General features: G+C 39.7%; 1 protein-coding gene across 1 annotated transcript in view; it reads left to right on the forward strand.

The window, feature by feature from the left end:
* LOC135224528 (propionyl-CoA carboxylase alpha chain, mitochondrial-like) overlaps positions 1–22,526 on the forward strand; it is a 309,211-nt gene that overhangs the window by 156,983 nt on the left and 129,702 nt on the right. The window contains exons 7-8 of the mRNA XM_064263599.1: positions 8,268–8,418; positions 14,386–14,455. Of these exons, the coding sequence (XP_064119669.1) occupies positions 8,268–8,418; positions 14,386–14,455 (221 nt within the window). The remainder of the gene's footprint in view (positions 1–8,267; positions 8,419–14,385; positions 14,456–22,526) is intronic.

Genomic DNA, 22,526 nt, shown 5'->3' on the forward strand with positions numbered 1-22,526 from the left:
ATGATTTTGTTGTGGCTAGAAGGAATTGTAGGAAGCGTGTACTGTCGGAATCCACGATCCGTCATGAACCCAACAAGCTTCTGGCCTCATCAATATGGGGTCCTGACCTCTTTCCGGCCTCAGCAGTGAACGAGGTGCAACATGAGGCGGCAAGGTTTAACCAAAGTTTAAGAGTTTGGTGGGGACTGGTCTCCAAAAGGAAACCGGAGTCTTCCGCATTGAACCCCAGATCCAAGAAGAAGCCTAGGAAGTTCCAGCCCTTCCAGGCTCCTTAACAACAAACTTTGGTCCAAGCAGTTCTGGTTCCCCAACCACAACAGCAGTTCGTGCTGTTGACACAGCCACAACAGGCGCAGGCTTCAACGTCTTTCGCAGTCTCCCCGGCCTTCAACCCGGCGTTTGAAAACCAAGCATTTCAGGCCTTCAATAGGTTCGGCAGGGGTAGCAGGGCTAGAGGCGCCTTTTGTCAGCGAGGCGGCGGAAGGGCTGCTAGCAAGGGCAGGAGTTCACGCGTAGGGCGAGGAGGTCGCCCCTCAGCAACCCAATGAGAATCTCCAGGTAGGAGGGAGGCTGTACCTCTTTCATCAACGTTGGAGGTTCAGCAATTGGGCCCAAAGTATTGTGTCCAAAGGTCTGGGCTGGAGTTGGATCCAAGGTCCACCCCCACCCAACACCTTTTACCAGGAACCAACAGCAGAATTGATAGAGTATTCCCAAGATCTCCTTCAAAAAGGAGTAGTGTCAAGAGTCAAACATTTAAAATTTCAAGGTCGCTTGTTCAGCGTGCCAAAGAAAGACTCAGACAAACGAAGAATAATCTTAGACTTGTCCCGTCTAAACTTATTTATTCACTGCGACAAGTTCCTGATGCTGACCATTTCCCCATGGGGCCGTCACCACCTCTATAGATCTTGCAGATGCCTACTATCATGTCCTGATAGCAAGACACTTCCGCCCGTTCCTAGGTTTCAAATTAGGAAACCAAGCCTACTCCTTCAAGGTAATGCCATTCAGGCTCAACATAGCTCCCAGGGTATTTACAAAGTTGGCGGAAACAGTGGTTCAGGAACTAAGATCTCGGGGAATCATGGTAGTAGCCTATCGAGACGATTGGCTCGTGTGGGCCACAAGCATCAAAGCTTGCCGCAAAGCAACCGCCACAGTCATCCGCTTTCTGGAATACTATCTAGGATTCCAGATAAACAGGACAAAGTCCCGGCTAACACCGGCGTCCCGTTTCCAGTGGCTGGAATCCCGCTAGAATCTATCAATCCCACCGTTGAAAAGGAGAGAAATAGCCAAGGCAACCAGACAATTTCTCAAGTGCAAACAGACGTCCCGGAGGGACCAAGAAAGGATCTTAGGTTCTCTCCAATTTGCTTCAGTGACGGACGTCCTGTTGAAAGCCAAACTAAAAGATATAAACCGAGTTTGGCGTTCAAAAGCGAACAAAATATCTCGGGATAAGCTAGCTCCGATCCCGTCGATCTTACGGAAGCGACTCCATCCCTGGACGGAAGTCAAGAATTTGTCAAAGACAATTCCACTGCAATTCCCTCCGCCGGCCTTAGTGATCCACACAGATGCATCACTAACCGGTTGGGGCGGCGGTTACTCACAGTACAAAAAGGTACAGGGAACATGGTCCCTTCCATTCCGCCAGCTTCATATCAATGTACTAGAAGCTATGGCAATGTTCCTCACCCTGAAAAAACTTCATCCAACCAAGAAATCTCACATCAAGCTGGTGCTCGACAGTGCAGTGGTAGTACACTGCATCAACAGGGGAGGTTCCAAGTCAAGCCACGTGAACCATGTCATGATAGCCATTTTTTCACTAGCAGGCAAGAACAAGTGGCACCTATCAGCCACTCACCTAGCGGGAGTAAGGAACGTGGTGGCGGATGCACTATCACGTTCGGTCCCACTGGAGTTGGAATGGTCCCTGGACAAGGAGTCATTCAGTTGGGTCTGTCAGCTAGTACCTGGGCTTCAGGTAGATCTCTTCGCCACCGAGTCGAACCACAAACTCCCTTGTTATGTGGCCCCCAACCTGGACCCTCTGGCTTATGCCACAGACGCGTTGGCTATAGATTGGAATCAGTGGAAAAAGATTTATCTCTTTCCTCCGGTGAATCGTCTGAAAGTCCTGAACAAACTCAGGACGTTCAAGGGTCACATTGCTCTGATAGCCCCCAATTGGCCCAAGAGCAATTGGTTCCCTCTTCTTCTGGAGTTGGGACTCCGCCCTCAACGGATTCCCAACCCCAGACTATCACAGCTAGTGCAAACGCGGACTGTGTTCTCTTCCTCAGGAATTCAGAAAGCCCTAACTTTATGGACTTCATGAAGTTTGCAGCACAGAGGGATGTTGATATCGATCCTCAGAACATCATGTTCTTAGAATCTGATAAATGTGAATCAACCTTGCGTCAATATGATTCAGCAGTTAAAAAACTGGCTGTATTCCTGAGGGACTCTAATGCACAAACCATGACCACGAATCTCGCAATATCCTTTTTCAGATCATTATTTGAAAAAGATTTGGCAGCTAGTACCATTACTACTACCAAATTGGCTCTTAAAAAGATTTTCCAATTCGGATTCAAGATACATTTACCAGATTCATACTTTACATCTATCCCCAGAGCTTGTGCCAGACTCAGACCTACTGAGAGGCCCAAGTCTCTGTCATGGTTCTTAAATGATGTACTTAAATTAGCCTCGGACACTAATAGTAGCTCATGTGACTATCCATCCCTCCTGAGGAAAACACTGTTCCTTATAAGTTTGGCCTCAAGAGCCAGAATATCTGAACTGTCGGCTTTATCTAGAGACCCAGGTCATGTAGAGTTTCTCCCTTCAGGAGAAGTGTTACTTTCTCCAGATCGCCAATTTCTTGCAAAAAATGAGGATCCAATAGATACGTGGGCCCCCTGGAAGATTGTTCCGCTTCTACAGGACCCATCCTTATGTCCAGTCACTTCACTGAAAGCATTTTTAGACAGGACTGCCCTGATATCTTCTGGCCCTCTGTTCATTAGAGAAAAAGGTGGCACTATTTCCCTAAAAGGAATTAGACAACAAATTTTATATTTTATTAAACAGGCCAACCCACAGTCCTTCCCACGGGTACATGATATTAGGGCAATAGCTACCTCAATTAATTATTTCCAACATGAAATTTGAAGATCTGAAGAAGTACACAGGCTGGAAATCTCCGACAGTATTCAAACGCCATTATCGTAAGTCCTTAGAAGTCCTTAAATTTCCAGCAGTGGCAGCGGGAAACAGTTTCCCCTGACACTGCTGGGGTTAGTAGTAAGTAGTCCAGCTTATGCCTCTCCTTTGCCTTTTCCTTCCTACCGGCCTCGCTAGCATTCTTGCCCTAGCCCAGTTACATCACAGTCGTACTGGTCCTTGGATGTAATATATTGTACATATTGATTATTTTATAACTGCCTTTGATCTTAATGTATGCTTACTGTGATGGTTTGATCTTTTGTCTAGTATTAAGGTTGTATTGCCATCATGTTACCTGTTTGTAACTTGATTTAGATTATAGCAACTAACCTTAATTGTTTTTGATTATCCTGTTGTAGTTATTTATGTACTGCCTCTTCCCAAGCTTGGCATTATTCTCTGGTACTATTTCACGGAGCGACACAGGCTGAGCCCAGAAAAGGGGGATTTTGACGAAGGAAAAATCTATTTCTGGGCAAAGGACCTGTGTTGCCCAGTGAAATCCCACCCTTACCTTTCCCCCCCTGTCTGGCCAAGCTTGGGAGCTATCTGCAGGAATGACGTCAGAGGCACTAGCCGTAGTGGTAGCGAGTAGTGAGCCTTAGGTCGGCTCCTCTCTAGTTGAGGTTTTTGAAGAAGGAAGAGGCTAAATGGAAAAGGACCTGTGGTAGTGGTTTCACTCGCCCCAGAAACCATACCGACACCTTATAATAAAGGTGAGCGAGCCAGAATAATCTGGCATTTCCAATTTAGCTTTTCTCTGGTATTATAGCAATATTTTACCTTAGAAATGTGTGCTAAAGGAACCTATTTCACTGGGCGACACAGGTCCTTTGCCCAGAAATAGATTTTCCTTCATCAAAATCCCTTATTTCACAAAACCACATGGGACTTTCCCTTCAGCAGGTGCTGAACTTTGCACATCCAAAATAAAAGATCGATTTAAATAAAACAGATGTGACACACTATTTATCAGTGAACATTTCCCAAATTTAATTTAATTTTTTACAAAATAACCCTATTAAACATATTACTAATTATGATATTCATCAAGTTGACTTGGAATGTACTACTTATGCAAGACTAGTCCCCCCATTAAAAAATGAAAGCGCCCACAAGGAAACTAAGGATTTTATTTTAAAAGTTATCAAAAATGACACACAAAACCATGCCTCACTCTATACCACACCCTAACAACCATAAAGTACCTTGGTGGTCTGATACTCCATCTTATTGATAAAATTGAATCATTCAGTTGGAAGAAGACTGGACATTCTAAACAAGTTTTATATGAAATTGGTAAATCACAACCTTCGTAAGAAGCAAACTTTAAAAAATTATTACAAGCAAGTGTTTCAGTTTCAGGCACTATGCTTAGGCCTATCAACTGTCATTCAAATATTCACATGCATCCTTGCTCCCTTACCAGGTTGGCTCCATCTGATGGGGATCAACATAGCATTCTACCTAGATGACTGGCTTCTTTGACCAAAGTTGAAGGAACAATATACGGAGGACCTTCAGAAAATACTTCTCCTTGCACAGAAACTAGAATTAGTAGTAAATCACCAAAAATTACTGATGACTTCTTGTCAGGAGATAGTTTATTTGGAAATGACTCTCAACTCTCTTCATTTTCAGGCTTTTCGCTTCCCGAAAATATTGGAGTTTTGACTGCAGAAAGTAGACAAGTACCTGAATGTTCAGTAAAGTACAGCTAACAGCTGGATGAGCCTCCTGGGAACATTAGCCTCAATAGAATAGTTTGTCTCCCTAGGGAGACTTCATCTAAGTAGGTTCTAAGTTTATCTCCCTAGGGAGACTTCATCTAAGAATTTTCTACCTGAGAGACAGTGGGACAGGAAAAGCCAAACCAACTCCTTCAAGTCTCCAATCACCCCAGAAATCAAAACACATGCATTGGTGGAAATTGAGACAGGTTGCTAGAAGGGAAGTCCCTGTTTCCTCAGAACCCAGACCTAAGTTTCTATTCCGATACATCGGATCTGAGCTGGGGAGCCATTTCAGAAAGCAAAGAAATCTCTAGGACGTGGTTGAAAGATCCATTTCATTGGCGTATAAGTGTCAAGGAGTTAAAAGCAATACATTTGGTTCTGATGGACTTTTCCTCCATAGTGTCCAGGAGGACAGTTGCAGTCCACTCGGACAACACAACAGCTCTAGCTTATATAAGCAAACAAGGAGGAACACACACTTTCTCCCTCTGCGAGGTAGCAAGGGACCTGCTCGTGTATATAGGCGAAGTAGAATCAGACATCATTGATCACCAGATTTGTACAAGGAAAAATAAACATCTTGGTGAACCAGCTGAACTCCTGGAACCAAGTCATTTAATCAGATTGGATCTTAGATCCATTGGTCTGTCTAGACCTGTGGGAATTATGGTGGACACCAATGTTGGACCTATTTGCGACATTGAAAAAACTTTCAACTACTGCCATTTTGCTCCCCAATTTTGGATCCTCTAAGCATGGGCAACAGTTGCCATGCTACTTGATTAGTCCCACAAGTTCCTCTACGCATATCCCCTGTTCGCAGTGATTGGGGAGGTATTGAACAAGTTTTATCATCAAAATGTAACAATGATCCTGATAGGGAATGGTTCCCAGAACTAATGAGTCTGCTGGTAGACTTTCCAAGACTTTTACCTCAAAAGAAAAAGTTCAGACAGCCCCATGTCAACTACTTTCATCAAAAGTTGTCTTCTCAGGTTCGGACATGGTACAAACTATCAAAAGACTCCACAGAGGAAAAGGGTTTTTGAGAGTGGTTTCAGAAGCTATTTCCAAGTGCAGACGTAAATCATCAGCTAACATATGTATACCAAAGCAAGTGGATAATATTCTAAAACTGGTATAAAAACAATAGTCTCTTCTACTAAAACATCTTTTAACACAGAGATTGTGGATTTCCTTTTATTTCTGAGGGAAACAAAAGGATTAGCAACTTCCACCATAAAAGGATACAGAGCGAGGCTTGGTTTGGTGTTCAGGCATAAAGGCATCGAATTACCCAGAAATAAGGATATTTCAGACTTAATTAGATCCATTTATATGATGATGAGGAACGCGGAAGTTGTCTCGTGGCATTTACACAGTGCTAAAGTGGCTTACTACTTTTCAATTCAAACCCCTGGATTCATCCTCTTTTTGCAGTTTAACAAAGAAGACCCTCTTAGTGGCTCTTGCAACAGCCAAGAGAGTTATAGAAATACCTACAAGCCATGGACAAAAGAGTCGGTTTTGTGGCAGACGATGCAATATATTCACTTACATTGGGATTTCTCGCTAAAAATGAGAATGCCACTAAACCATGTCCTCGATCCTTTAGAATTAAGAGCTTGGGAGGAATTCTAGGATCAGAAAATTAAGAAAAGAGTGCAGTACCCTGTAAGAGCACTTAAGTTTTATCTTAATAGAATGGAGGGAATTAGAGGTCCATCTAGTAACCTCTGGGCTTCAGTCAAGGAGCCATCACATCCGCTTACAAAAAATGTGTTATCCTTCTTCCTGAGGGATGTAATTAGGGAACCACACACTCAAGTTGCAGAGGAAGATTGCATATTATTGAAAGTAAAAGCACATGAAGTCAGATCAGTAGTGACTACATTAGCTTTCAAATGCAATCTGTGTCTTACATCCATTTTGAAAATGACTAACTGGGAGTGCAAGTTGGTATTTCCTACTCATTATATTCAGGACATGGAGACGACGTATAAGGATTGCAGTAACTTGGAAACCTCATTGTTGGCTGGCATGATATTGGGAGAGGGAGTGTAGGAAGAGTGTTTTCCTTTATCACATTTTTCCATGAGTCTTATGTTGTGTTTTTGGGAAGTCTAGGGGTACAGTGTACTTGGGTACCCACCAGGTTTTATGGTTGGGGTGGTGGTGATTTAAATACTATATATAAATGTAGGTGAAGGTTTTGCTTTCTCTGTTTGTTGTATTGTGGGTACTGCACCCTGGGCAAGGGCATCTATTTGTTAGTCCTTCACTATGAGGCTCCCAATTATGTAGTAGGTGACCTTAGGATTTACTGCCCTGTCTCTACTAATTAAGATAGTGTGATACCAGAGGCAATATTATCATACTTGCTGCTCTCTTAACAGGTAAGGAATCAACAAGAACTCTGAGAGTGTTTGGCAGAGATTTCTTTCTCATTTCATTGTTTTTATTAACATTGTATGGGAATAGAATACTCCTTGTATCCCTACTCTTGTCAATGTGGGAATCAGCTGTGTAAAATTACTTTGTAAGTTACATATACAAAAATGGTATTTTTATAATAAAATTATATTTTGTATATAATTACCAAGTAATTACAGAATGAGAGTCTGCCTGCCTCCCCACACATGGATATTACGTAAACAAATTGGTTTTCTCTGCTCAGTTATTCCTGTCTTTCCCGAAAGTTGGCGGAGCCATTTACCTACATTGAAAAACAAAAGAATCACTGCCATGAATTTCAACATTTTCTAACTTTCAATACTTAGAACTTTTAGCTATGTAATTACCTGGTAAGTATATACCAAATTTGATTTTATTATAAAAATACCATTTTTGATCAGTTTTCCATATATCCAGGGATATTGGTTTGCTTAACACAAATGTGTCATGCATATTGAGAAGCTTTAAATAATTATGAGCCCTTCTTGCATATTAAGAATTTTTCATTTTATGACCTCATCAAAAGAACCTAGTATACTATAATTATGCCTGTACTGTATTTTATGGGTAAGTTATATATGCTTGAGGAGACTTCACTTTGTAATCACAATTGTATTATTTAGTGAAGCTGAGGATAAGTTTACCTGCACAATGTGATGTTCAGTGTATTCATCCACAGTATAGTATTTGGATTCTTTTTACAGTGTATAAATGTAATCCTTTGAAAAAAAATCTGTGTTAATGTTTTGTTACACCACTGCCATTGTTCCTCAGTGATACAACCCAGTAGTAGCAAGAGTGTAAACTGCCTAATATTTTGAACCTCTTTTTCAGTGTGTTTTTAGATTCTGCTACCCGTAAAGCAATGGGGGAACAAGCTGTGGCACTTGCAAAACAAATAGGGTATTCATCAGCAGGAACAGTTGAATTTCTTGTTGACTCAAACAAGAACTTTTATTTTTTGGAAATGAACACCAGATTGCAGGTGAGAATGGAAACTTTTTATGTTATTTTGTGTCATTACCTATTTTAAATAAGTTTTGTATGAGATTTTCATGTTGATGTCAAAGTTTAGGTTATGAGAGTTTAAAAGATTAGTTTTTAGTGTTTGTACTCAATTATTGTATTACAGCTGTAAGATAAAAGTCCCTGACATCTGAGAGGTCTAAGACTCACAAGGTGTAGGATACCTCAAAAATTTTGATAACTGAGGATAGTCTGTTAGCATAATCAAGAGGAATAAACTTTTGTAGGCGCTAGGAAGTGTAACCCATATCCAACCAAGTAGTAACTCTTTCTACTCTTCAGTTCATTAAACTGAATATATGGAGGGTGGAGGGGCGCTGGTGTCATATCATCTCATCTATTGATTGTGTTCATTCCATTGATGGTGCAGTGCATGGGTTTGCAGTGGGTCTGGAAAGACTGGCAGGGGTAGAGGCAACAACGGGAAAAGGACTTCAGCAAAACAACAAAATTACCTTAAAACTACTTTATTAACCTTAACTATTCACATATATACAAGTGAGTCCGGTTTGGTCCAAAAATAAATACATTACCAATCTAAATTGAATGGCAAACGAGTCACTAACAGATGCAGCAAAAATAAAGGTTACTTGAATAAACATCATCAACATAGTAAACAGTAAACATATCAAATTGCAGTTAACATTTTAGTTAAATACATTAGGTACATCAATAACAAAACAAATCATAGACAGCATAAACAAGTGCACCGACAGCATCAAATAATATAATGGTACAACAACCTTCATAAGTTGCACACATGGAAACACTTAAGCAGCATAAATGAACACAACATTGAAATACCTAAGCAGCATAAATGGACACATTGAAATACTTTAATATTATGAATACCAATAGTTAATAGGGTAACAATACAACAAATTAAGCAGCATGAATACCAAACTACTTGTACAAAATGACAAGGTAACAATACAACATTATCTGGAGAATTACATTTATCATAACCTCGTGTAGTACAGAACACATGACGACAATCTACACAGAGATTTCAAGACCACAAAAGTCTAAGAGAACGAACACCATGGAACTGCTGCACAATCATGGAAAAACCCCACACTATAACAACCAACAGGAACATCTCCAAAAACACAAATGATCGCCAAAGTCAAGGCAACAGAAAGTATGCTGTCCAACAGGAACAACACTGTTCATTCGATGGACAAGGTTCAGCCATCAAAATCATCCTCGAAGTGCAAAGGGCCACAGGTAACGAAATACCTTCTGTTCCAAAATTCTCCAAGCTGCTATGCCGTCGAGATTGATACTTGCTGCTATCCCAAACCTGACTAAAGTTGATAAAAATGCAAGGAGCAAAAGTCACCTCTTACAAAGAGAAAAACAAGCACTACTGGGTAAAGAGGGCACCATCAACAAGGGAACAATGAGAGAGCGATTGTTCCAGACAAAAACAAGAACTGAACCTTACAACACCTAAAGCATTAAAAGTAAGTTTTTTTTTTTTTTTTTTTTTTTTTTTTTTTTTTTTTTTTTTTTTTTTTTTTAAGGATTTTTAACGATTTTCTGGCTTACAACGATTTTCGGCTTATGACACATCTCAAGAATGGAACCCCTCTCGTAAGCCGGGGACTGTGTAAATATATATACAGTAGTGCCTCAGGTTACGAAATTAATACATTCCGAAGCGGCCTTCGTAACCTGATTTTGTATCTAGAACTATGTTTTACATGTAAATTGCCTAATTCGTTCCAAGCCCTACAAAAACACCACAGTAAATTTTATAATAAAGCTAAATTGACCAATAAACAATGAAATACAACAATTTGGACCATTCAGTACCTAACCTAACCATGATTGTAGTACCTGTAAATAAAGTGTATTAGTGTACAGGGTACAAGAAATACTGTACGTACGTATGTAGTAAAATGTGGAACCTTACCTTTCGAGTGAGGCGATGTCCGAAAGTGGTGACAGAGGGGGAGGACAAATGGCAGAAAACATGAACACTTAAATTTACAAAACACATTAAAAAATGGCAGAAAACATTAACACTAAACTTTACAAAACACATTAACAAATGGCAGAAAACAGCAACACTTAACTTCACAAAAAACTTAAAATTAAATTTCTTTCTTTTTTTTGCCTTTTTCTGATTTTTTAATTTTTTTACTCTTTTACTTTACATTTTTTTTTTTAATTTCAATTTCTTCACCACTTCCAATTTTCTGTTTTTTCTTATCACTTGGACGTTCCTGTTTACTTACTAATAAAGGCCTCTTTAACTATCCAAGGAAGATTACTTCTGCCTGCTTTTCAAAATGTTCCTGAAACGACTCAGGCAAACTTCATCGAACTGCGCAAGCATACGACCTGTGTAAGCCTTTTCAGGGTGTGTCTTTTCTACAAATGTTTGCACTTGAAAAGCAGCTAGAACATCCTTAATTTCTGCCGTTGTCAGGGTCCTCCTCCTCCTCCTCCTCGCCGCTGTTAGAGGACTCTTCTTGAACGAAGTTATGTTGCATGGCCTCCAACTCCTTCAGGTCAAGCCAGGTCTTCTATCAGAGAGGGGTAGACCTGGGGAGTTCGAAGGACATCTCCCTACTCATTAGGGGATTCGAACAGACGTGCCCCCCCCCCCCCCCCCCCCCCCACCCCCCCCCCCCCCCCCCATGTTCCTAGCAGTCCCTCGATGGGACGTGGCCAGGGTCCTGGACTCTCTGAAAAAGCCCCCTTCGAGCCGCTTAAGGATATTATGGACCGAGAGCTCACACTCAAGACGGTCTTCCTCTTGGCTTTAGCATCCACCAAGAGGGTGGGGGAGCTTCATGGGCTTTCCTACCAGGTATCCCATTCAAGGGGGTGGAGTGAAATAACCTTCAAATTCGTGCCGTCTTTTGTAGCCAAAACCCAGAACCCGTCAGTAGTAGATGAGCGGTTCGTGAAGGTCTCCATTCCAGCCCTTCCTCAGTCTGAAGATCCCAAGGACCTGCTCCTCTGCCCGGTCAGGGCAGTGAGAAAATATCTCGGCAGGATGGAAGGTCTCCGCCCCGGTATTCAAAATCTTTTTGTCTCGACCGGGCGGCAGAAGAGGGCGGTGGTAAAGAACACCATCTCCTTCTGGTTAAGAGAGACAATCAGGAGGGCCTACGAGGAAGCGGGGCTGGTCCCCCCCCACAAGGCGTGAAGCCCCACGACATCAGGGGTATAGGCACCTCCTTGTTGTTCTCCAAGAATATGGCCGTCGCCCACGTCCTGAGGGCGGAGGTGGGGAAGCATCAGTCCACCTTTACAGCCCATTACCTCAAAGATTGTACAAGGAGGTCCCTTGACGCCTTTGAGATAGGGTCGGTCGGGCGGGCCAATAGATGGTCTAGCCTAGCCTAGGGGGGCTATATGTCGTTGTATGTGTGTGTGTGTATATGTGGTATCCCCATCCTCTATAACTTACCCCTCCCCCCTCCACTCTGGGCCTTCAATGTGATCAGCAGAATTCCTCAAATCTTCAGGTAAATCTATGGGAGGAATATTCGACTTACAGACCTTTGTTTTACACTCATGAGTTATTCCCTCTGTTGCCCACCAGTCGGGATTGCATCCAAACGGCAAGGGGACCCCTACCTCCTCCCTAATTCGGCAGAGCGGGCCTCCCTCCTCCTTCTGGCCTGAAGGAGGGTGACCTCTTCCTGGTAAGGAGTCTTCCTTCCCTAGATACTCCCGCCTCCTAAGGATTAAGTCTCCTATAAGGAGTTTGGGGTAAGTATACGGCGTCGGAACAATTCACAAGTTTTAAGTAATTTGTATTTTTCTTAGCTATACTTACCCCGAACTACGAAATTTTTATGCCCTCCCATCCGTCCCTGCGTATCTGAGGGCAGGAGCTCTAGGGACATGGAAAGGACTGCAGGTCAGAGGTCGTGAGTTTTGACCCTGGGGCATACCTGACTGGGGGTCAGGAGGGAATAATCAGTTTTTTCTGGTCGGTACCGGATTGACATCCAGGATTCTCCTATAAGTAGTTCGGGGTAAGTATAGCTAGGAAAAATACAAATTACGTCAAATTTGTTATTTTTATCACAATAAAAATACAGTTTACATAGTTTTCAATATACACCTAAGCATTCAAAGTAAGGTTTTCTTAGGATTTTTGATGATTTTCGGCAATTTTCTGGCTTATGATGCATCTCAAGAATGGAACCTTCGTCCTACACTGGGGGCTGCCTTAATGTTCCAGTGCAAAACTGCTGAAGACTAAGAAAATCTATGAGAACTTGACACAGTTTTTATGATGATTTATATTTAAAAAAAGAAAGCTTGAACATTACATGAAATTAGATATTACACAAGTACATATATGTAGTAGTAGTGGTTCTGATGAAGTTATATTCCGTATTCTTAACTGAAAGTATTATCAGTGAAGACAAATAAAGGCCAGACAAATATGTAGTTGTTTTACTCTGTTACACTTCTTCATACAAATACAGTAAGTATACCATTTTGGAATAAACAAAATTCATATATGTACTGAATAAAGTAAAAACAGGGTTTGACATAGGAAAAACCTATTTTTGGAAGCTACTGTGAGTCCTCATAGGAGTTACTGTCATGATCCCCACAGGGCTCCATAAGATTGACCAACCTATCTCAAAGAACCCTCTTATAGTTAGTCTCAGCACTGAGACAATGAAAGAATAGAAAGGACTCAAGACGCGAGGACTCTCTCTTGTCTACAGCAACTTCCTCGGTTTTCTCTTCTTCTTCTCATATACTAGATGTGGCAACAGCACATCTATTGGTCACTTTCCTTATTACTTGCCAGGTCTGTGCAAGGCAGATTCTCAACCTAGATCCCATGCCTTTTTGTAAAGGAGAGTGGATGGATTTGAGAACTCATAGCAACTACCAAGAATAGGTTTTTCCCTGTATCAAAACCTTTTTTTTTTTTTATTGTGTAGCCGCTGTTCATCCTCCAAGAAGTTTACAAAAGAAATTGACAGGTGATGATATACATCCCAGCAACCCAGATAAAATGCTAAGGAACTTGAACTTTTCACTGGGTCGCAAAACTATAGTATGTACGTAACTTTCTTCTAAAGTAAAGTAAAATTCTCCATGATGATGATAAACTTCTGAAGTAAAATTCTCCATGATGATGATAAATCTTCTGAAGTAAAATTCTCCATGGTGATGATAAATCTTCTGAAGTAAAATTCTCCATGATGATGATAAATCTTCAGAAGTAAAATTCTTCATGATGATGATAAATCTTCTGAAGTAAAATTCTCCATGATGATGATAAAAAAATCCTCAAAATTTTAAAAACAAACAACTGGAACTTTTGTATACATGCAGTCCCCAGATATCGACGGTCTTGGTTATTGGCGATCAGGTTTTATGGAGCTTGTCTAGTGCTGAAATGAGCTGATATCCAGTTATCAGCACAATAATAGGGTATTGGTGCCAATTCATACCTAACAGAGGCTCCATTAACCGGTTATCAGCTCCAAAAATCGCCTATTTTTGATTATCAGCAATTTTTGCTTATCATCAAGCTGTCAGAACGGAACCCCTGCCAATAACCAGAACTGCCTGTACTGACACAGACATGAGTGTAATAAGGAAAATGGCTGATATATGTGCTGTTGCCACATCTGTGTAGGGAAAGTTAAGCAATCGCTGTAGACAAGAGAGAGAGTCCTCGTTTTAAGTCCTTTATATCCTATCATTGTGCCAACCAGCACTATAAATGAGACTAACGATAGGAGTATTTTTTTTAGATTGGTTGGCCTGCCTTGTGGAGCCCTGGAGGGACCATGACAGTAACACCTTTGCGGATGAACAGTGGCCACACTCTAAAAGAATGTTTTTGAGAGATTCTTATTTAAATGTAGAGGTATCATAAACTTGCATTTCTTTCTGAATTGTACTGAAATCCTCTGTTCTCTTCTAGGTGGAGCATCCCATCACAGAATGCATAACTGGAGTTGATCTAGTTCAGCAGATGATAAGGGTAGCCAAAGGTAATGTATCCATAGTATGAGCAGTCATCATTAAAAATTTACACTATTGGAAATGTCAAGAAAGGAAGGGGGACCATGAGGGGCCTACTGCACCTACCCAGGCACCTGAATATGACACTCCCTTTAATCCATTTTTTTTTTTTTTTGAGACTGTGGAAAGTCTGCTTCATCTTTTATCCCAAATGTTTGTTGTGCAATTTTTTCATTGTGCTGTCAATATTTCCATTACATTAAAGCATTAGTTAACAAACAGAATTCATTCAAGAAAATTTGTTGAAAAAACTAAGTAATTTTTCTCATAAATGTAAATTGAATTGAAGCATTCCCAACTCCCTAAAATTATGTATTACAGGCAGTCCCCAGGTTACATTGGACTCCACGTATGTCGTTACTAGGTTTTATCGCTCTTCAAATATATTCATCAAAAATTATTTCTGTGAAAAAGATTGGAATTTTAATATTCCTTCAAATTGGCAGAATGGTAAAAATTTAGAGATGGTTTGATGAAAAGTTCAGTAAAAACTCGGGTTATGTCATTTTCAAGACATCCAAAGGATTAAAAGTAAAGTTTTCTTAAAATATTCTGATACAGTGATACCTCAAGATACGAGCAGCCTAACATACGAGTTTTTTGAGATACGAGCCGGAGCTCGGGCCATATTTTCGTTCAAGATACGAACCCAAATCCGAGATGCGAGCCGTGTTTCCGGAGCGTCCCGCTAGTTGGCGCACAGGGTCGAGCATCATCCGAGAGCTTCTCTCGCTCACTCACACGTGTTACCCGCTTGAATCAAAGTGTATCTTGTGCGTTGTACTCTTTTTTGCTTGATTTTTGCGTGATTACTGAACTTTTTTCTGTGTTATCATGGGGCCGAAGAAAGTGAGTGCTAAGGACAATGGTGACAGGAAGAAGAGGATGATGTCGATAGAACTAAAGCAAGAAATAATAGAAAAACATGAGCGTGGCGCACGAGTGATTGAACTCGCGAAGATCTATGACTGTAGTACATCGACAATTTGTACGATATTGAAGCAGAAGGATGCCATCAAGACTGCTACACCAGCAAAAGGAACCACAATTCTTTCCCAATTAAGGACAAATATCCACGAGGAAATGGAGTAGCTTCTGCTCGTGTGGGTGAAAGAGAAGGAGTTGGCAGGAGATACAGTGATGGAGACGGTAATATGCGAGAAGGCATGGAGTATTTACGCCGACTTAGTGAAGAAAGAAGCATCAACTTCTAAAGAGGCATCAGAAGAAGCGTTTAAGGCAAGCCATGGCTGGTTTGATAATTTTAAGAAGGGAACTGGCATCCATTCAGTGGTGAGGCATGGCGAAGCTGCGAGTGCAGACGTGAAAGCAGCCGATACGTATACATCCAAAAGCTCGCTGCGCTTGTTGCGAGGGAAGGCTACATCCCGCAACAGGTGTTCAACTGCGATGAAACGGGCCTATTTTGGAAGAAAATGCCACGGAGGACTTACATCACAGCAGAGGAGAAGATGATGCCAGGCCATAAACCCATGAAGGACCGTCTGAGTCTGACCCTTGCATTATGTGCAAATGCTAGCGGTGATTGTAAAGTGAAGCCACTGCTAGTTTATAATTCGGAAAATCCTCGAGCCTTCAAGACGCACAAGATACTGAAAGAAAAATTGCACGTTATGTGGCGCGCCAATGCTAGGGCATGGGTTACGTGGCAGTTTTTTACTGACTGGGTAAATCTCGTCTTTGGCCCTGCTGTGAAGACGTATCTGCAAGAAAATAAACTCATGATGAAAGCATTGCTCATCCTTGATAATGCTCCAGCCCACCCACCTGGTCTTGAAGATGATATTCTGGAGGAGTTCCAGTTTATCAAAGTTCTCTACCTCCCACCCAATACGACTTCAATCCTACAGCCGATGGATCAGCAGGTCATTTCCAACTTCAAAAAGCTGTACATGAAGCACTTGTTCCGCCGCTGCTTTGAAGTGACGGAAAACACAAATCTAACCCTTCGAGAGTTTTGGAAAGATCACTACAACATCGTGATCTGTCTACGTATCATTGACTAACGTTGAACTCTGCATGGAAAAAGTTATGGCCTGATGCTGTTGCAGAAAGAGATTTCGAAGGGTTTGAGTAAGAAGAGTTGGAGGAGATTGTATCTCTTGGAAAGTCGATGGGTCTGGAGGTAGATGAGGGTGACGTCAACGAACTCGTCGAAGAACATGAGGAGGAACTCTCAACTGAGGAGTTGAAGGAGCTGCAGATGATGCAACACACGAAGGTTCTGGAAGAGATTAACACGAGTGAGGAGGAGGAAGAGCCGGAGGAAGTGATTTCTACAGGTGAAATTAAAGACATGCTGGCAATGTGGGAAAAGCTGTCAAAATTTCATTGAAAAGAAACACCCAGAAAAAGTGGCAACTGGTCGTGCTTCAGCGCTTTTTAATGACACTTGTTTGTCACATTTTCGAAGCATTTTGAAAGGCAGGCAAAAGCAAAGTTCTTTGGATACATTTTTATTGAAAAGAGCTGCGAGTGAAAGTACAGAAAGTGCAGCCAAGAAGGCAAAAACAAGTGATAATTAAATTTACGTAAATGTTAAGCTTAGTTTAAGTTTAAAGTTAAGTGCATTGTTTTAAGTTTTTTCTTTCATTTGAAATAAGGAAAGTGTAGTTTTAGTTTTAAAGTTACGAAAATAGTTTTAAGTTCTAAAAAAGTGCCGTTTACGTACGTGTCTAGAGTGCCTACATCCCTTCCCCCCTCCCTCCTCCTCGCCGTTCACCTTCGTTAGCCGCACTCGTCTGTCTCCAAAGTAAGACTGTTATGCTAAATAACTCTTTTTATTTCTTCATTTCATATTTTGTTATGTATTTGTTAATTATACATGTTTATTTGTTATTTAAAAACATATCTTTATTCATAATTTACAATGGTTTGGGGATTTTTCATAGGTCCGGAACGGATTAAATTGAATTTAGTTATTTTAAATGGGAGAAATTCGTTTGAGATACGAGCTGATTGACTTACGAGCTCGGTTCTGGAACGAATTAAACTCGTATCTCTAGGTACCACTGTATCTTGGGTTACGCCATTTTTTGACTTACATTGCTGCATAGGAAGGGAATTCCTGACATATAACTCAGAGACTGCCTGTACAAAGAATTTCAATCTCAGAGACTGCCTGTACAATGAATTTCAATTTCATAATATTATCACTTTGCAGTGAACTTGACCATTTTAGATCTCTTAAAAGCAATTTAAAAGTATTAAAACTATACTAAACATAGATAACTATCCATGTACATGAGGAATACTTTCACAATGATCTTTTGTAAATAGAACTTACGTAAATATGTCATAAGTTCCCCTTAAGAATAATTGTTATAGCTTGGGGATTAGGTTCCAAGACAGTGGGAAACTATTTTTTCATATAATTTATGATAAAATGTATATGACCTCAATGCTTTTGTGACGGTCTTTATTTTTTCCGTAATTCTAAAATCTGAGATGCTTCAAGAAATCCTTTTTTTCTGGCTATTCTCACATGATCTGGGAGAATCATGTAAACAAGATAATGAAGTTTAGAAATTTGTTCATAAAGAAATTGCATAGATTTTATGATAGAATATACTATGGCAGAACTTTGTACATTTTATGATTAAATTTATATGACTTTGCTGCTTTTGTAACTTTTTTTTTTTTCTCAATAATTCTAAACCTTGACAAGCTCCCAGGACAACAAAACTTGCTCTCTCTCTCAAAACCCTCCAGTTTGTTTACCATTTCTAAGTTTTTCCGTTCTGACCCCTGTGCTTTGACCTGAGTAAGGTACCATAGGTATTCATAAGGTTACTATAGTAGATTCACTTCAGGTAGATTCTTTTGTCTATGAGACGTTTGTTTGGTGGCATCTGATTGGCTGATACCGGGAGGTAGGCCGCTCGCTCAGTGTCTCTTTATTTTCTTCTGTGGCTTAGAAAACTAGCAACATGTTTATATTTCTTCAATCATCTCACGCTTTGCTCAAGATAGGAAAGTTTTGGTCATACTATAGGATTCGGTATTAATTGTACAACTAAGTCATTTTTTCCTGAAATCAATAAGATAAAACACAAAGGAATTACGAGTAAAAGTGAAGAGAGAAGCATTTAATTCTTTATACCTGTTTTTACTTATCAGATTTTGCTTCATTGACGCGACCAAGATAAAATAAAACTTGTGTTTTCATACACAAATTCACACTGAATACTCTGGTGCTTTCAGATTTTAGATGCGTGTTATATGTGAAGAGAAAATGAAGAGTATGTCGTATTATGATTCAAGTTTGACTGTATTTCCGAGAGAATGTGATCTGCAAGACAGCGTTGCATTTGTTATCGCCGCAAGATATTTGAGTTGCCAATTAGTGATATAAGAGGTTGCAGTTTCGACAATATTTACCATGTTATATCATTAAGTTTTCTGTAAATAGATAGACAGAATTCCCATTATGACTGTTGAACATTTTCAATCCAATGTCATATAGCATGTCTGGACATAAGTGATAAGGAAAAAATAATATAATCAAATGGATGCATCTGGTATCGTTAGCTCAGATCTAGGAGGGCTGCGGGGAATTCAGTCCAGCAAAGCAGTTGAATTCTGTGGACAGACTTCACACTCTTCAACTTGAATCAGGTTGTTTCAGAATATTGTTTTTAATTTTATTATATGAATATATTTTCAAACGAAAGAGATATCTGAGACTTATTTGAGTGATATGGAATGATAATCTCAGTGAAGTAATATGCAACAAAGAATTAAGAAAGGGTGACTTCCTGGGTAGTGCTGTCAGTGCACCGCATGCGGTGCTATGTAGGCATCACTTAAGGTTCTTTGCAGTGTCCCTTCAGCCCCTAGCTGCAACTACTTTCATTCCTTTTACTGTACCTCCTTTCATATCTTTCTTTCATCTTACATTCCACCCTTTCCTAACAATTAATTTGTAGTGGAACTACAAGGCTTTCCTCCTGTTACACCTTTCAAACCTTTTCGCTGTCAATTCCTTTTCAGCACTGATTAGCCTTAGTTACCCAGTGCTTGGCATTATGCCTATAAATCATTATGATAAGACATATTCCTTGTTTTCTCTTCACTTATTACATGCATCTAAAATCTGAAAGCACCAGCGTATTCAGGGTGATTTTATCATATGAAAACACGCTTTATTTTATCTTGATTGCATGAATTATGCAAAATCCGATGATAAATAAATACAGGTACGTATAAAGAATGAAATGCTTCTCTGTTCACTTTTACTCGTAATTCCTTTGTGTTTTATCTTATTGATTTCAGGAAAAGATTATTTAGTTGTACAATTAATACTGAATCCTTTGTTATGACTAAAACTTTCCTATCTTTTGCAAAACGTGACATAAATGAAGAAATATAAACATATTGCTAGTTTTATGAGTTGCAAATGAAAATATGACACACTGAGCGAGCAGCCTACCTCCTGGTACAAGCCAATCAGAGGCCGCCAAACAAATGCCTCGTAGGCACAAGAATCTACCTTTAAGTAAATCAACTTTAGTACCAGTGTCCAGATTGTCACTTAGGGAGTCAGAATTTCTCCTTTCCTCAGATGACTCACTATAGTTGGTTCACTTAAGGTAGATTCTTGGGTGAGCCCTATACCTACAAGACATTTGTTTGGCGGCCTCTGATTGGCTGTTATTTTTGTCTGTAGTTTAGGAAACTAGCAATATGTTTATATTTCTTCATTTATCTCAAATTTTGCAAAAGATAGGAAAGTTTTGGTCAGACCATAGGATTTGGTATTTATTGTACAACTAAATCATCTCTTTCTAAAATCAATAAGATAAAACACAAAGGAATTACTACGAGTAAAAGTGAAGAGAGAAGAATTTAATTCTTTACATCTGTTTTTACTCATCTTGGATTTTGCATTATTCATGCGATTAAGGTAAAATAAAACTTATGTTTTTATACAATAAATTTACCCTGCATACGCTGATTCTTTTAGGTGTATGTACTGTCAGTAGTTTCTCTCTCTCTCTCTCTCTCTCTCTCTCTCTCTCTCTCTCTCTCTCTCTCTCTCTCTCTCTCTGTCTCTGTGTGTGTGGTTAATAATTTATTTGCTAATTTTCAAATATTGATAGTAAAACTGTCAATCAGATGTTAAATGAAAATCCCTTAATATCAATCTATTAACTGTAATAAAAAAAGTTATGGATACTCTCTCTCTCTCTCTCTCTCTCTCTCTCTCTCTCTCTCTCTCTCTCTCTCTCTCTCTCTCTCTCCATGACAACAGGCTATTGACTAAAAGAGTTTGAAGTAGCCAGAGACAAGACTTGTAACATGATTTGGTATCAGATACTAGTGTACGAAGTGCCTCAGTGGCATGGTTGGCATGGTGTTGGCGCCCCACCTCGGTGGTTGCGAGTTTGATTCTCGGCCATTCCATTGAATAACCACTAGTTCCATGCAACGTAAAAACACCATACAAACATACAAACAAACTAGTGTACAAGTTGTGTTTTTTCTCCCCTCACTTCTGCTCTTATTGTAGCGTAGAACAGCCATAGATTAAAAACAACACAACAATAATAAAGGATTCTCAGATAAGTAAAACAACATTATATTTAGTGTCTTGGACATTATACAAAAATAAGTTTGTCGACTTCTGTGGAAAGAAACACTACTTTGTTGACTTCGTTGTCAGGAAATCCAATAAAATACGGTAGGCTTAGCCTAGTCTCTAAAAGTTTGCACATATATATATATATATATATATATATATATATATATATATATATATATATATATATATATATATATAATATATATATATATGTGTGTGTGTGTATATGTGTATGTATATATATATATATATATATATATATATATATATATATATATTATATATAGTATATATATATATATATATATATATATATTATATATATATATGTATATATATACACACATATATACATATATATTGCCAATAGATACACTAAATTAACTTATTTCCATGTTTTTTGTAAGTCTTATCCCAAGTTTGGAGGGTAAATACAAAAACAATTGGCAACACTGTAGCTATATAACAGCAAAACCAATGAAATTTGTGTCAGGATTCTGATTACTTGTACAACAACGAATATTTCCAAATGAATTATCATTAATACATAATAAATATATGCAATTCATAACCTTATTCTGGTCTTTAACTAATTATTCAAATGTTATCTACTGCACTCTTCTTTGTCTTCTTCCCGGACAAGTTCCTCACTGGACAAGTGGTTTTTGCGCTTGGCTGCCAATCCGGTGGTCCGAAGTTCGAAACCCGGCTCGGCCAACGCGGAATCAGAGGAATTTATTTCTGGTGATAGAAATTCATTTCTCGATATAGCTGTAGGTCCCATTGTTAGGTGACCAGTTGGTTCCTAGCCACGTAAAAATATCTAATCCTTCGGGCCAGCCCTAGGAGAGCTTTTAATCAGCTCAGTAGTCTGGTAAAACTAAGATATACTTGACTTATCTTCCCGAACAATCGACATGTTTTCCCGTCCGGAGGCCGATACACCTTGTCGTTTAAGATTGTTATGAAGAAAGTGTCCCAGCGTCTATGGGTACAAATGGTGTGCATATTAAGCACAGGAAATGGGAAGTTTATTGACACGGGTGACTCCGCAAACATCGAGATGGCGTCAGTCTTCTAAACATAAGGTGTTATAAGAAAAATTTCGAAAGCATCATGGAGGGAAGTTTGCACCGTGCATGGCTAGACTTTCATTAACGTTTGTTTAACTGGAAATTATGGCATTATTTTGTGACTTGAAAGAAAACACTTACTGCAAGAGGAAAGGAGAGGTCTCGATCTGTTGTTTCCATGCCGGTTGGGTTATGACTGGCGTCTAATTCAGGATACTGGGAGTGCTAAAGTTATTTTTTGGGAAAGTGGCCACGCAACGATACAGTGTCCGCCTGTCCACACAGCGGTGTTTTACCCTATACCTCATGTTATGTTCAATCCGTATATTTTAGGCCATAAAATTGGCCTTTAAATGCCAAACT

The sequence above is a fragment of the Macrobrachium nipponense genome, chromosome 12 (genome assembly GCF_015104395.2).
Source record: "Macrobrachium nipponense isolate FS-2020 chromosome 12, ASM1510439v2, whole genome shotgun sequence".
Classification (NCBI taxonomy): domain Eukaryota; kingdom Metazoa; phylum Arthropoda; class Malacostraca; order Decapoda; family Palaemonidae; genus Macrobrachium; species Macrobrachium nipponense.